The 15,220-nt window shown below is 48.4% G+C and overlaps 4 protein-coding genes across 4 annotated transcripts; 2 read left to right on the top strand and 2 right to left on the bottom strand.

Moving 5' to 3' along the window:
* Window positions 1-675: 675 nt before the first annotated feature.
* F4817DRAFT_339786 (Fip1 motif-domain-containing protein) lies at window positions 676-2,321 on the bottom strand. The gene is made up of 3 exons (XM_049303585.1): window positions 1,855-2,321; window positions 1,591-1,802; window positions 676-1,530 (listed from the first exon to the last, which is right to left on the bottom strand). The coding sequence occupies exons 1-3, from the start codon at window positions 2,103-2,105 to the stop codon at window positions 980-982; spliced, it is 1,014 nt and encodes a 337-aa protein (XP_049158353.1). The 5' UTR covers window positions 2,106-2,321; the 3' UTR covers window positions 676-979.
* A 141-nt stretch (window positions 2,322-2,462) lies between these two features.
* Window positions 2,463-4,418, top strand: F4817DRAFT_339785 (uncharacterized protein). Its single transcript, XM_049303584.1, has 4 exons — window positions 2,463-2,636; window positions 2,700-2,806; window positions 2,925-3,443; window positions 3,498-4,418. Exons 2-4 carry the CDS (start codon window positions 2,739-2,741, stop codon window positions 4,342-4,344), a joined length of 1,434 nt encoding a protein of 477 aa, XP_049158352.1. The 5' UTR covers window positions 2,463-2,636; window positions 2,700-2,738; the 3' UTR covers window positions 4,345-4,418.
* Window positions 4,416-5,786, bottom strand: F4817DRAFT_339783 (uncharacterized protein). The gene is made up of 2 exons (XM_049303583.1): window positions 5,125-5,786; window positions 4,416-5,002 (listed from the first exon to the last, which is right to left on the bottom strand). The coding sequence occupies exons 1-2, from the start codon at window positions 5,475-5,477 to the stop codon at window positions 4,672-4,674; spliced, it is 684 nt and encodes a 227-aa protein (XP_049158351.1). The 5' UTR covers window positions 5,478-5,786; the 3' UTR covers window positions 4,416-4,671.
* Window positions 5,787-12,381: 6,595 nt separating this feature from the next.
* On the top strand, window positions 12,382-15,175 carry F4817DRAFT_359216 (uncharacterized protein; the record flags this gene model as incomplete). The annotated part of the gene is made up of 3 exons (XM_049306128.1): window positions 12,382-12,683; window positions 13,223-13,375; window positions 13,639-15,175. The coding sequence occupies 3 exons, from the start codon at window positions 12,382-12,384 to the stop codon at window positions 15,173-15,175; spliced, it is 1,992 nt and encodes a 663-aa protein (XP_049158350.1).
* Window positions 15,176-15,220: the final 45 nt, after the last annotated feature.

Raw genomic sequence — 15,220 nt, 5'->3', positions numbered from 1 at the left:
TAATTGTTTTTTTTTTTGTTTTATTTTCGTGTTTTATTTGTGTAAAAACACATCACTTTACTTTAATAAATTTTTTTAAACTTAAACCCCCCCCCCCCCCCCCGCGTAGTCTTAGTAAAAAGTATCCCCGAAGTGGTATGGATAAGATAAATGTATAATGTGTCCCGCTCCTAGATTGTGCAATCAAGTACCCACGTGCGCTTGTCCATTGGCTATACCCAAGCCGCCAAAATGGGAAACGCAAAGTTGAATGTAGACCAGAGGCATCTCGTACACATGGTGTGGCTAGCCTAGCAGAGCGCCGTGTTTCGTACAAGCGAAGTTCTACCAGTGTATATAACTCCTTCATCACCACTTAGACTCACGAGGCGCAACAATAGGCTTAACGGGCTTGGGAGTCCAAAAACTCTATTCTTCCCGGGACGCTGAATTCTAGGCCCGCAGATCTTGGGTCAGGGGAGGGTGGCACATGCTGTATGAAACGTGCTGAGAGGAGGCTGCTGATTGGTTGTCAGGAAATATATTATCCGGCACCGGAAGACTTTCGACGACTTCCCGGACAGGATTCCTGTTACTCCTCCTCTTCGGCGTTTGAATCGCAACTACGATTTATATTTTTTCTTAGCTAGTACATCGGCGATAGCAATATATTATACGCGAGTCGTTTCTGTTGTGCTGACACTGATATCGGTTATTATTCGTCGTCTTACTACCTTTAAGGTGTAGTTAGACAACTGGGTCAGTCGTGTTTATTAGCTATGCACATCTTGTGCTAGTTAAGCGATGGAGTAAGAAAAGTGAACCGTAGCAAACCGAGTGTAGTTTGAATGTTATGGGTATCGTGATTGGTATGACTACCTAATACGACGCGAAATCCCGCGTTCATCTAGGCTCTCACCTCACAGCCTGGTAATCATTCGATAGCCTTCACCGAAAGCTATCCAGTAGTATAAGTATACAGGAGGAAGCTTGGCCATCTTTACCAATTCCTACGTCCGCCGCCACGACCACGCCCGCCAAACCCGCCAGTGCCCCCACCCCCACCGCGGCCCATGCCCTGTTCATAGCCGAAATTTTGGCCTTGAGCACCGCCGAATCCTTGGCCAGGTCCCCCGAAGTTCTGGTTCTGGTTGCCCTGCCCTCCAGCAGCGCTGGCCCCGGCATTCTGCATACCCGAGAACATGGCAGACATAGTAGATGCATCCATTTGGCTCGGGTCAAGACCAGAGGCCATCATCTGCTGCATCATGGCTTGCATCTCAGGAGGAATTCCATCCATTCCAGGCATATTTGCCATACCGGCACCTGCGCCTGCGCCGCTCATCCCAGGCATACCTCCCATCATCATCATTTGCATGTCTTCGAGCATCTTCTTGTTATTCTGAGCGATGGCGTCCGAGCTGTACTCGCTGCGGACATTATCTTGCTTGGCAGCATATAAGGCCCAGGTGAATTCGTCGAAGCCGTAGTTGAAATAGTCGCTTAGGTCTGTACCAGGTTTCCTCCAAGGCTTGTCATTCTCTGGCAGATCTTGAATGCGCCTGTGTTAGCAGTAGTCGATGAAACAGGAGGAGGCGATATGCGACAGACCTTCATCAATGTTGATCTGGGTGATAGGCTTTCCTACTGGTTTGTACACAGGTATCGCATTTACATCGACCTTGGATGTGGAAACTGCGGGCAAGTCGTGGCCCGAGGTGGACCGCGTTGGTACGTCTTCCTTCTTAACAGCGGCAGGCTTGGTCGTATCGCTTGACGCTGATCTTTGAGGTATGTTTCGTATGTCACTATATCGCGACTGGCTATGGAATACGTGAGTAGATATAGACGACGGGGAAGCTAGGTAGTGCTAACGTAGGCGGAGGCGCATTTGTGCCATCTTTCCGTTCCGTGATGATATCTATGTCCGAGTCATCCTCGTCCATATCAGCGCCTTCATCTTCCTCCTCTCCTTCCTCTAAATCCTCCTCATCTTGTTGTTGCTGTTGTGGGGGCTGGGGCTGGACAGATGTAGCCGCAGTATGAGAATCGGTAGAGTTAGACGGGTCATTTTGAGTGGTGGGCTCGTCGGGAGCATAGAAATCATCGTCGTCGTCAATATCCATTATGCTTCTAGATGTATAAAGGTCGTACTAGGTAAGAGGTTAAAATCTTGATGCCGGAAAGTTGTATGGACGCTAATGTTCGGGAGAAGTGAAGGTTCAAATTGGACGTAAGGGTTTAGATGTAAGTCACTGCAGGTGGATGGGTTCAATTGGGTTTCAATTGGTTACCTTGAGCTAGGGAAGACAAGGAAGTGCGATACATATGTAGAATAAGGCGTGGGGCGATTGCGGCTGCAACGGAGCTATGGCCAGGCTACATATGTACTTGGCTTAGTACGTGTAATCCGGAGTACAAATCCTAGCAAACCATGTACCATCCGGGGGACATAGGCGCGCTAGCTGGCTAGTAACGCGACAGCACCTGCAGCTCTACTCCGTATTGCAAAAGATAATAAAAAAAACATTTGATAACTTTATATTACCTAACCTACATCAATACATCAATACAACTTACATACCACATTTTACCCACCTTACATTCCTTCCTCTACTTACATCCACAAGTTCCCTTTGTTGGGCATGTGAGCTAAGGTATGTCTCGGACAAACAAACAGAAGACGCAAGTATCAATCATGTACTAACTTAGGTACACAGTTATAAAAAAAAATTCTGACATTCCACGCCCGGGGAATCATGGCCCTATCTAGATCAGCGAGTGGCCCTGGTGGCCTGTCTATCAACACGTCGTCCGCGAACTTGTTGTGAGTCTAGCATCTATTCTCCTACACTCCTCTCCAATCCTCACGTAGCGAAACGAAACGAATCTGCTGCAATGCCTCCCGCCTGGGTCTTAAAGCTGACATCCGGCGCCGGACGAAGTGGATCGAGCAGTAGCCAGCCTCCCGCTCCCGGTGGAAATCTTTTCGGCAATACATCAACTACACCTAAGCCATCTTTATTTAATAATCCTACGACTTCTTCTTCCACCGCTACCACTCAGCCTCAATCCGGCGGTCTCTTTTCATCTTCCGCTACTCCATCCCAGCCGTCACAGGGAGGCGCCAGTCTATTCGGAGCAGCGAATACTACTACAACGCAACCACAGCAGGGAGGGGGGCTTTTCGGGAGCTCGCAGGCTACTCAGGCGCAACCGCAGCAGGGAGGAGGACTTTTCGGAAGCTTACAACCTGCCCAGACGCAACCGCAAACGCAGGCTCAGACCCAACCCGCCACCGGGCTGTTTGGCGGTAGCACGACTGCCCAGGCGACGTCTACGGGGACTGGGGCTTCTGGGCCTCTCTTCGGTAGTTCTTTGAAACCTACACAACCAGCGGCGAGCAATATGGGATCATCTTTATTTAGCCAGGCGGTCCCAGCCCAGCAGAAATCCAACCCGTTGTAAGTTGAACAAACCCAGGTCCCCTACAATCGTTTCGCTAACTCGATCCGCAGTGGGAGTACTCTTAGCCAACCGGCTCAATCCCAACCGCAGCAACCTGGCTTGGGCCTAGGCAGTTCACTCGGCCTTGGCCTAACCATGGGTCAATCATCAACTCAACAGACAGTTCCCGGTGTGCGTATCGACGTAAGCAACCTTAAGGGTACTACGCGGTTTAACGACCTCCAAGAGGACCTACAGAAGAAGATAGAAGCTGTCGACATGTTGATCCAGAGACAAATGCAATATAAGGACGAGGTAGATTCATTTATGCCCGGCCATAAGGAGATGCTTGAGAGCATCCCCAACGACGTCAATTTTGTCGCTAAAAAGTACGAGAGTGCGCATAGTGCACTAGCATCGGCTGCTCAGGCTATCGAGGCATCCCGCGTCTTAGTCGCTCAGGATGTGGATCACGCCCGGCTAAGTTTCCGAGCTATCGATAACTTGAAGCTGCCTGAACAGTATCACACGGCCGGGATATGGTCCCCTAGGCAACAGTCAGCAGGCACAGCGAACACGGAGGCGGACGGACAAGACCTGGTCAGCTTTTTCTCTAAGGCGGCAGATGACATGGAAGATCAAGTAAAGAGATATGACCAGAACATGACTGAGATTGAGATGCATATGCACGGCGTTTCCGACAACCTGGTGGAGCAGTTGCAGAAGATGATGGCTAACAAGAATGGAGCGTCATCTGGTCCCAACGAGAAGGCCCAAGAGCTTAGCGCTGTGCTTAGGGAGTTGCAGCAGGGTATTCTGAAGGTGGCTAGCGATGTCGCAAGCGTGAGAGAAGATATGACCCAGCTGCAACTGGGAAACTTCATTAGCAACGATGGCGACCGCAATGGTGTGTACTAGGTAGCATTATGTTTCACAGGGCTGTGTATTAGGTAGCTTAGATACCCAAATGGAAACTTAACGATATAGCCCGATGATATAGCAGGTAACATATCCGTGCATGTGTATATCCTCCGAATAGAATCTCCCATGGTACGGATTAGTTTCAACTACACTGTAAGACTCGGTGCTGGTATTTCTCTATGCTCAGGGCTAAATATGAGAGCACTCACTGGTGTATCTATATTACCTAGTATGATTAAACAGGGGGCATTTTTATATCTAGATACAAGAGGTACAGTACAGCATGGAAAGACTCGATGAAACTCAACCTTTGTTATCAAATTACTACCACAGTAGCACGCGCCAACGCCAGCCCTTGAGAAGTTTCACGTCGTCTTCCCCAAGACCCTGATCTCCCCTTTCGATCTTGGCCATGAGCCGCTTCAAGCGCTTGGATACCGTTCTTGCTACACGCATCGATACCTCGCTCTGAAATACGTACAGGATAGCTAAGACAAAGAAGGCTATCGAGGCAAACTTGCCCTTGCCATGAACGGAATCCAATATGCGAGAAATGAGACCCTTGCTTCTCTTAAAGGCATACTCGGTGTCGTTAGACTCTTTGTCCTTCGACGAACGGCGGAAAACCTTACGGATGGCGGGGATGAAAGACGCCCTGTACGGGTATAAGAAACTATGGAAATAGACGGCTGGTTTATGTGTGATGTTGCGGGAGGGGGGTAGATAAGGGAGAGGGAGAGATTCCATGATGCAATTTCCCATATGCTAGAAACTTACACTAGACCACCCAAAAGCCATCGTCGCCATCTATGCGCCTCGGCCGCCTTAGCTAAATCCGATACCTCGCTCCGCAACAGCTGTAAGTCGCTCATAATAATGCTCTGCTGCGCTTGAACACGACGCTCGCTAGCCGGGTCGTCATACCGTCGTCTTTTGTGCAGCGAGATATACTCGCCCAACGAGTACTCACAGGCAGTCCTTATTGATTGCAAATCCGCCCCGGCGAAAGGCGTAGAGACTGGCTGTTCAAATCTAGGGTCTGGCTGCAATGAAGGTGGACCTGGAGGCACCGGAGCCGAGGTTGAGGGCGGTGCTGGGTATGATGGCGACGGTGCTGGCTGGTACTCCATTGGGTTGAGGCGAGTGAGCGGAGCGCAGGGTCGAAACAGTGATTAAGATTGTACTCTTACAAAGTCGTCGTCGAAGTGAGTATAACGCTTCTTTTTTATTCCTGTTTCTTCCTCACCATCAGCAATTACATAGCTCATGATGTATGAGATCAGGATAGGAAGATCTAATGGAGGCTGGGGTCGCGGGGTAGCCGCTCAGCTAATAAGACATGAAGGCTCGGCAAAGTGGCCAGGTTTGGGGACTGGATTGAGCAGTAAGCGTCGCAGCCACCAACCTGCATTTTTGTGATACCTACGCCACCATGTAAGTGGGATGATGATGCTTGTACGGAATTTCTATCTGCTTGTTATATCCGCAACTATCTTCTTGCCCATGGCTATTATTACTACTAGCAGAGCTATGTACATATATCACTAGCTGTAGTTCAAGTTATAAAACTAATTGTAATTATACTGAAGACTAATACTCGGTTGGTAATAGGCCTTCTGATATCCTTCTCGTAATAACCCAAAGAGAGAATGATAAACCTAGGGCCATAGGTTTAAGCGGCCGGCACAACTGTTTCGGATGGATTTTACATACTAGTAGGCGGGCTTTACTACGGCTGCGATTTAATTCGCTTTGCCATTCGATTGAATCCCCAGTACAATATTTGAGTCAAAGGATGTATAACCACAGGCTCTCATAGCTAAGTTTAGAATTATGGAACAACAAAGTTGTCGAAGTGTCTTCTAGTTCCACCTCATGATAGTTTAGGTAACCTGCCATATAAGTGAAATAGCAAACGACGATCATGACTACATAGTCCTATCTTAGCTATTCTAATGTAATAATCTTCAGAACCAACAGTGAAATGATGGCCATGTTGGACCAAGCATAAGGATATAAGAAAATTCTAACGATACTTTGCAGCTGTAAGTAGGATTGTTTTTCCTTTTCGTAGACATTGACTACGTCCTCCTTCGGCGTCTTAATTCTATGTGATTGTATATGTCGTTTTATATTGGAGGTTGTTAATTCACGTCGATATGGATTGCGCATCATAAATATCAATCACCATATGCCTCTGTCAGGGCCTCGGTAGCACAGAGTGAGAGGTAGGGGCATAGCTACTAGTGTAGGAGTGCATTGGTGACTGTATTGACACATGCCCTCCCAAGAACAGAGGGGAGATATAGCCTCTTTGTAATAACCAAGTCATATAGAAACTCAATAGCTAACAATATAGCCAATTGTACGAGCAAATTCAGAATCAAGGTTATGAACACCCTTAGTCTTACAAAGTTGGAAGTTATCAAGGTCAGGAAATTTATCCTTGTGGTGATTAACCTTCCCAATTCTTACGAGGTAGGAAGCTAGGATATAATAGAGCCTTAGGGGTTTACGAATGCTAACTACGCCGCCTTAGTTGGTAATTATATAAAAGAGCGCACCTGGTTCTATATAAAACATAGACATATATTTCCCTGCTCATAATTAATAAAAAATAACGCGTGGTTTGACGGTATTTGAAAGGCTAGAAAACTGGTAGTGGTGAGGATAGGATATCTCATCTCATTTACAAGCCTCGCAAAGTTGCATGAAAATATAATGGGATCTTAACAATTCTAAAAAGAAGTGCAAAAAAGCAGGCCCCTAGACTCAAGTCTTGGGCATTGAACATAGCCAAGATGACCTATCTTGCTGCCCTGCACTCGCTCGAACCCGGAAACGCCCTCGAAAAACCCGGCGAACGAATTTTATCTACACCTTCATACCATGAAAACCACTAAGCCACGGCCTCTTTGGGTAGTGTATCTGAAAGGTCAGGAGTGATGGAGGGGTTGTTAATGGACCTTTTAACCTTACCTTGGGTTGCCTAGGAACCGTGGTACACATATAATTGTTTGGTTGCTTGGTTGCTTGGTAACCTTAGGTACCTACGTATCTTTACTCTAGGGGGATGTACGAAACGAAGTAAAAAAAGGGGATGGCAAGGCCATGCTTTGAAATCTACGATATTATCCCTAGAGTTTATATATGCCGGTACCTAGCTAACTAAGTAATAGACCTACGATCATAGGATATACCTATAGTCTAGGATGTAGACTTGTAGCACCCTGCTTAGATACTCTGGGGATGGATATTTTGTTGCATGTACGATCGAGCTGTTCCGAAGAGGTCAGCCGAGTAGCGATCCTATCATCTGTCCGGCAAGTGTAATAATAAATGTATGCCGATCTATGGCGATGCATGGTAAATGGGCTTTATTCATCACCGTCTTTGTCCGTTTGAATGTAACACGTGACTATCAGCAGACAGTGGAGGAGGTTACCTATGGAGAAGTTATCTTAGGAGGTAGGTACCTAACGGGATAGATCGGATCAGCTGCACCTTCCGCGCGGTCAGCCCATCACCGGGATGAATGCGGACATTTTGTCACCGGTACTTTCCAAGTGTAACGTACGCGTAGACGAGATAAGTACATGTACCTGAATAAGCTAGCACTCGGTAAGGCGCATATGTACTGCGGGGACGCCTAGATACCGCCTAGATTTGAGTGGACTTGTCGCACAAACATTGAATTTCTCTTTACCCAAATCAATGGTCTCCGTGTAGATCGGGATTAGTTTCCAACGCTTCTGCGCTCTTTAACATGTTGCGGGCGATAATACATCTATGTACCCAAGTACCTACATGTTGCGTATTACAAGACTCGGCCGAAAAGTCTTGTACATTACGTTGATGTTGAGGTGGTCTATCCGGTTGACCGTATCCTAAATCTTGATCGTAATGTTAGGTAGGTAGGTAAGAATCCCTGATCCCGACTCCCCCCTTTTTTGTTCGTCTAAATTGTGTGTGAAATGAATTATTACAGTAGTAAGTCCGACTTGCGGTACAATGCGTGCGGATGGACGGGCTGACTAGGGGCGTAGATAATTTCAGGATAAAGGATCCGGCCCGCCCCCTTTTAATCCGTTGCGGCCGAAAATATGACGCCAGTCGCTGACTTTGGAGAGAACATTACAGCATCATAGGAGGCGCGGAGGCTAAATTGTAAGTGGGCACCTAATGCAGCCTATCATCATCATAATTACATAGGTACATAAAAGTCTTAGATATGGTACACAATTCTGCTACGAATACCAGAATATCATTTCGTTGGATATTCCGGTGGACGGGCAAGGATAGCCGATCTAACCCGGTACCATGGTTGAATGTATTAATAGTTAAAAATATAGAAAATGCTTGATTACCCCTCCGCAAAGGAGGCAGTAATAACATCTCCTTTAGCACTTAGGAGGTATGTAATGAGATATACATTCGGACTGAAAACTGTGCTAATGCGTGCCGGCCACACTTATATTCAAACAGCGGAGCGGGCTGACGGCGTTACGCAGTTTCGGTCGCCGCATATGATAGTAGGTTAGAATAATAGATCTTAGTTAACATCCACTCGGTACGTGACCTAGGTCTAGGTATGGATGGAGGTCGCCATCTTACAACATGAATCTCACGTCTTACGCATGGTGGAGCAAGCTTATGAGCTTTCTCCTTTTCTTCACTGATAATCCCCGGAACACATATGCACACTGTCTATATTTAGGATGGCAGATGGCGATTGGCGTATTCGTGGTACATTGAACTGTCTTGTATATTCGAACCCGCGCCGGTGTAGATTCAATAGTATGGTCCACTATTGTGTACTTGGAGTGCCATGACGCCCAAGGAAAGCTATCGGAAAATCGGCGGTTCCACCGCCTCCGGGAGGATTGAAGGTACGGGTGGAGAAAATGGACGGAAAAGGACCATAGGAATCTATCGAATTCCCATAGAAGCCTGCGATTTTCGGCCCTACATGTCGGTACGTATGTACAGGTATACATACCTAGCGTTGTGGGCTTTGAATTGACGAGGCGCCATACAGCCTCTATGCTCTAGGATGAGAGGTTCTACTATTTTGTAACTGTTTTTTTCTTTTTTCTCTGTTGGGCGCAGTGCGAGTCTACTTATCTCTTTATGGAGCAACACGGATAGAAGAACCGAAGGTTGAGTAGGTCAAGTAGCGAGCAGGCGAAATGTTTAAGCTTCTAGCTGGTCATCTGCCCGAGGGGGTTCGGCAGTAGTGAATACCAGGCAGGGAACGGTGTTGTAGGATGGCACTGTCGGAAGTATTTGACTTGGCACTTCCTTAAGCATCGGGGCATCGGGGCAGACGCATGTATAAAATCCTAGCATTAGTTCTCTAAGAAGATTACGCGCAATCGGTGTCGCATGATCTCGTACTGTATCCGTATGGCAATGAGAGGGTACTTGTCTGTAAGGTCTGTAAGGTCTGTATGTAAGGTCGGACGGAAAATGCACCAAACGAGTCCGGTGCCGACATTAAAGGAAAACCAAATAGGATAGGGATGACCATGATTGCGCGCACATGGCACTGCAGCTAAGTGTCACCCAGTCATCGAACCATCTCCGCTTCGGACTATCCGCCGTCCGGATATCCCGAACGTAGGATAGTGTAAGTGGTATGAGGTAGACATGTATATATATGTGTGTGTGTATATGCGTGCGTATGTATGTAGGCTGATATTTTCATTATTTATAGAACAAACTGGATAGAGCTGATGTTGTAATCGCAAATGGGAGGATACTTATACACACTTTGGCGTAATGTCTACGGCAGTTCTATTACATGTTTTAGCTTGAGCTTTCTAGTATTCAGTTTCGCTCTGTGATGGTGGATCTCTGATACTAGGCATAATCTAAGCCCCTATTCTACCTTTCGGCGACGGCGAGGCGGCCCCATCTCGGTCAGCAATGCGTGACCAGTGGGAGGTTTCCCGTCCCGTGTGTTCCCTTCTAGTGGCCTGTAACACGCACGACATGATGGGCTGCGTATAGGACGACGGCCGGCGGAATTCTTAAGCAGCAGCTAACGTGGCGGGGTTGGGTTGCCTGGTCGAGGTTGCATCGAGTCAGCCCCGGCTAACCGATTCAATAGCTTCGTCAGCCGAATAACAACCCCCGAAGCATATTTTACGATGCCATTTCCCTATGGCATACCGGGTGGGTAAGACGAACCGGTTGGAACGAGTGCACCCTCGGAAGTAGCGGTATATTTTCCAACCTACAACATTTTACTTACCTAGTATTTATTTACAAACTTGCCGGTTGGGAAATAAGTCTGGATGGTGTCAGGGTTAAATATTCCGAATGCCAGCTTTCGAACGAAGGTTTTGGCAACATAATATAATAATATAACACAAGGTTCTATCAGCTCATTAGACAATCAACCTGATTAAAAAAGGCATTCCCGGGAGGTAACTTTAGATTACATAGTAGGAGGCTGGCGAGATTTGTTGGTAGGCAGTAAAACAGGGACCGACACTCCGAAAAAGCCCCAGTCCACCCGCCGCTCTAGACCCCGAGTCCGCACTCACAGTATGAAGTATTTTACCAGCGCTGTCTTCAGTTACTTAGACCTTACACAGAGGTAAAAGAGGCGTATGCTCCTTTTTTTGTCCCTGCTTTCCTTTTCGCACATTAGGTGCGTATCTAGTCAAAGCGTAGCAGGTTAAACTTTTCTATTTCCTCCCGTCATCCGTCTCCGAGGTTTAAAAGTAGGGTACGTAACAAGGAGCTCGGTCGGCTTGCCGAAATGTCTATTTCGGATTTATCTTTGAAAGCGGTAACGAAACAAGCAAAATGAACAAACCCACCCAACTAGATTACCCAATATGATTTAAGGAACACCTCGTTTCCCATCAAATACAATGCGCAAAAGCCCGTTCTCACGTAACTAAAAAGTATGTGGATTACAATTGCCATGAGAGAGAGGGGAGGCAAAAGAGTAAAAAAAATAAAATAAAAAGTAATGTCGCCCGAGTTAGAAAAAAGATAAAAGAAAGTACGGGCGCGGACGGATTACGAAGTACGTGTTCACGCCTCCCTTCCCGTATTGCGCTGTCACAGTATGTATAGACAGTACGGGAGGGCCCCGTACCATTGCCTAGCCAAATTGGTAAACTCCCACGCGAAAGAGACGACCAGCGCCGGGAGCCGTGGAGCCGAAAAGCCCCCCTCCAGGGAAACATGTTTGAGTTTAAGGATTTCATCAGCCTGTCTCCGGTCGATCGACTTTTGACAGAGAAAATAATATTCTTTTCTCTTTTCCCTTTTCTCTTCTATTTTAATGCACGTGTATTATTTAAGTACTCGACTGTTAAATAAATTGAATAAAGTAAAAATAAAACGTCATTCACAAACGCGTCTGGTGAGCACTTGCCGCACGGGCGAATCCCCGGTTGTGGCCCCCCCCACAAGGGAAATAAAGTACACAAGAAGAAAGAGAGAGGGCAGAAGGAGGGAAGTGCGAGATACCTAAGGAAGAAAGAGCCGGGCTAGGCCGCGCTTTACACCCCTCCCCCGAATTGACCGCCTGGAAATCATCAGTGCTCGAGGTTGGCTCAGGTGCGCGCTCTGATTTTTAGCGCAAACGCCCGAGTCTGGTCCGTCTTAATTTCTGTTCTCCCTCCCGTCCTGCCCCGTCTCCTGCAACATCCCTCTCCAGCGGCTTCGCGCCAGAGCGCCATCACCCAGGTTCTATCCTTCCAAGAAAAAAAAAAGTTCCATTTTCCTTTTTTTCCCTTTCCTCTCTTCTTCCTTACCTATTCCACCTACTAGTTTTCCCTTCCCACTAAGAAGCCCCCTCCTCCACTCCGACCGAAACTTACACAACTAAAAAATTTCCCATCCACCCGCACCGAACATCCACCGCCTCCCGTCTTCTCCGTCTACACAAATAACTCTTCCATCTCTCTATCATCTTCTGCCGGACCTGCATTCGGAGTGTCGCCTTATTATCCGGAATAGCATCGTCATATATTCTCTCACTTGCGATACATCTTTGGTCTAATACTCATCATGGCGTCTGTCGTCCGCGGCACGTCGCTCAGAGCCGGCGGCGCCTGTGTGCGTTGTCGCAAGGGAAAAACGAAGTGTGTCTACGAGAATGGTCGCGCACCATGCAGGAACTGTGCCAAGGGGATGCACGAATGTTATCTACCTTCGGAGAGTATGGCTCATCACCATGGTCAATCACCGGCAAGGCCTCCTCGCCCGCGTGAGAGTCTACCTGGAGAGCGAAGCGTGTCGGCAACCAGCGACCGCCAGCCTGTAGCGTCCGGCACTGTTTTGCCGCGCAGTATGCAGACCAATAGCGAGAAGTGAGTTATCTTTTATTCCTTTTTTTCTTATCGACGTCATCATAATTTCTCTTACTATTCGTCCTCTTCTCTTTTCCCTTCCCCGAGATGCCTCTACTCCCTTATGGCCTCCAGTCATTGTTACGGGTTATTACGGGGGCATCCTGGTGTTTCGGTCTTGACCCAGGTTGGCGGCAGCTACGCGCTCCGAACAGATTCTGGTACTTGGTGATCCGTGCTCCCTGGCGTCGTCGGTCAAGGCAGAGTGCAGCCGGCCAAATCACCCCCCCAACATTCAACCACTAGTCTGATTCTGGGTGGCTGTGAATGGGATGGATGCCGGTTGCCTCGTTTCTCGCCTCGGCATCTCCAGCGTCTCTTCCCTAAGCCCCCAATCCTGCCCATCCTGCCCAGCCCTTCTGCTCTTCTGCCTCCATACTCCGTTTGTCCCTGCAACCCCCAAAACGCGCTCCTATTTCAATCCAAACACCCTTGTCCTCCCCCAAACTTCGTTCGCGTTGATCGGATCCACTAACACGTATTTTCGTCCGTCCCCACAGACTCAATCCGGAACTGGTGACGGAATGTGAGAGGGTAATCAGCAAGACTATTCCGTCTTGTGTCGCCTTTCACAAACCTTCCTTCCTGCAGAAGCTTAAGAATGGCACCCTCGAGGCTAGCATCGTTAACGGTCTTCTGACTTGTGCTGCACGGTAAGCAAACATTCTCATTTTTCATACTGTCTCCCCGTTTATTGAACATAATTCCCCGGAACCCGCCTTATCCACTTCTGAAAGGATTCCGGGCGAATGGTTCATTCATCTCCGGAGTTGCATTCGCGTTTCGCCTAATCCACCAATGATTTTCCCTTTCCGCGAATCCTTGCCACCACCTGGCTTCCCGATCGCCTATGAAAATACCTTGTTACATCTATTTAAGTCAACCGGGCTTACCTAACCATTTATCTCGCGTATAGGAGCTCTCCCGCCTTGATTCGTCGTTATGGCGGCCAGGGAGGTGCTTCGGCTGCGGCCGAGCATTTTGCTGTCAAGGCTATCAATATAATCATGCAGAATCTCGACAACCCGAGCTTGGCGGATATTCAGGCTCTTTGCCTCCTGATCATCCACGAATGGGGTAACCGCAATGCTGTCCGCGCGTACATTTACCTTGGCCAAGCCGCTCGTATGGCTCAGATGTATCGGATAATTGCGGTTCACCAGAACCGAGACGATCCGGATCAGTTCATTAAGGAGGAATCATTTCGCCGTACCTTGTGGCTTATTTATGTGTTGGATTGCTTCCTCACAAGCAGCCCCGGTCGCCAGCCGGCCGTGTCCCACCATGACATCAAGGATGTTCCGCTTCCGTGCCTTGACATGAGCTACAACTTCGGTACGCCCGTGTATGTTCGTACCCTCGCCGGTGGTCCGCCTCCGGCGCTTCCCACGCCGTCCACCCCAATCTCTGAGGTGGGCGAGTTTGGCCACATCGTGATGGCAACCCAGGCCTGGCGTAACGTCGTCGAAATGCTCACTACCGTGACGAGCGCCACTTTCTCCGAAGAGGACTGTGCTTCTCTCGAGGCAGGTATTGAAGCAGTTCGCAATTCGTTGCCACCACACTTTATGGATAATAAGACCAGGCAAATCAATCTACACATTACGATGGGTAGTGGATTCACATACGCCATGTTGCATTGCCTCCTTCATTGCGCTACTATCATGGTAAACCGCCGTAGGCTGCTTCACCTTGTTACTACTGACGGATTCAATCACGAGACCTGGCGTATGGTGCCGCATGTTCACTTGCAGACAGTTGATCGTGTATTTGCAGCTGCTGACAGCGTGGTATCGCTCCTACTAGCCTTGGAATCTAACGCGGACAAAGATGCTGTGCTCAACTTCCCTTTAGTCATGTTGTTTTCGTGCTTTACAGCCTGTTCTACTGTGGCTTGGTTTAGCCTAAAAGGATTGACACCCGGCGATTTGAACGAAACGGCCGAATCGATTGTTCGTGATGGCATGCGCTTTCTTCAAGATGGGGCTAATATTTGGATTTTGGCTGTTCCCTGGTACCGCCATCTATCTGTTATGAATAAGGTCCTACGGAACGGTGATAGGACACTTCAGAGAACACAGCCCGAGACGATTGTGCCCTTGATCAAAGAGGACACAGCAAGTCAACCGGACAACCCTGATAGCATGGATTACGAGCGCCCGCAATCGGCGAATGCCCAAGAGCAGACGGATAGTCGAGGTAGCGAGCCACCACGAAAGTCCGGATTCACCACTATCAACGGAGGATCGGTTGGTGTGTCCCCGCCGGCCACCGCGAGCCCCCCGCCGGGCCAGTCGAAGGCAGAGTCCCCAGCACCTTCCTCGTCTGGACAGCCGGCCGAATCCGCGCCGGCTGCTGGTAACGATATGACCGCGGCCGAACTTTGCGTGGCGTTCGAGCGCCAGCTGCTGGAGTTAGACGATCTCGCTGCCTTCATGGGCGGAGGTGTGTGAAGACCCGAGCATCAATCCCCACGCCCTCTAAACCTTGTACTACTT

This window comes from Daldinia loculata (assembly GCF_022478755.1).
Source record: "Daldinia loculata strain CBS 113971 unplaced genomic scaffold F4817scaffold_29, whole genome shotgun sequence".
Taxonomy (NCBI): Eukaryota; Fungi; Ascomycota; class Sordariomycetes; order Xylariales; family Hypoxylaceae; genus Daldinia; species Daldinia loculata.
This window is presented reverse-complemented; position numbering and strand designations above follow the sequence as displayed.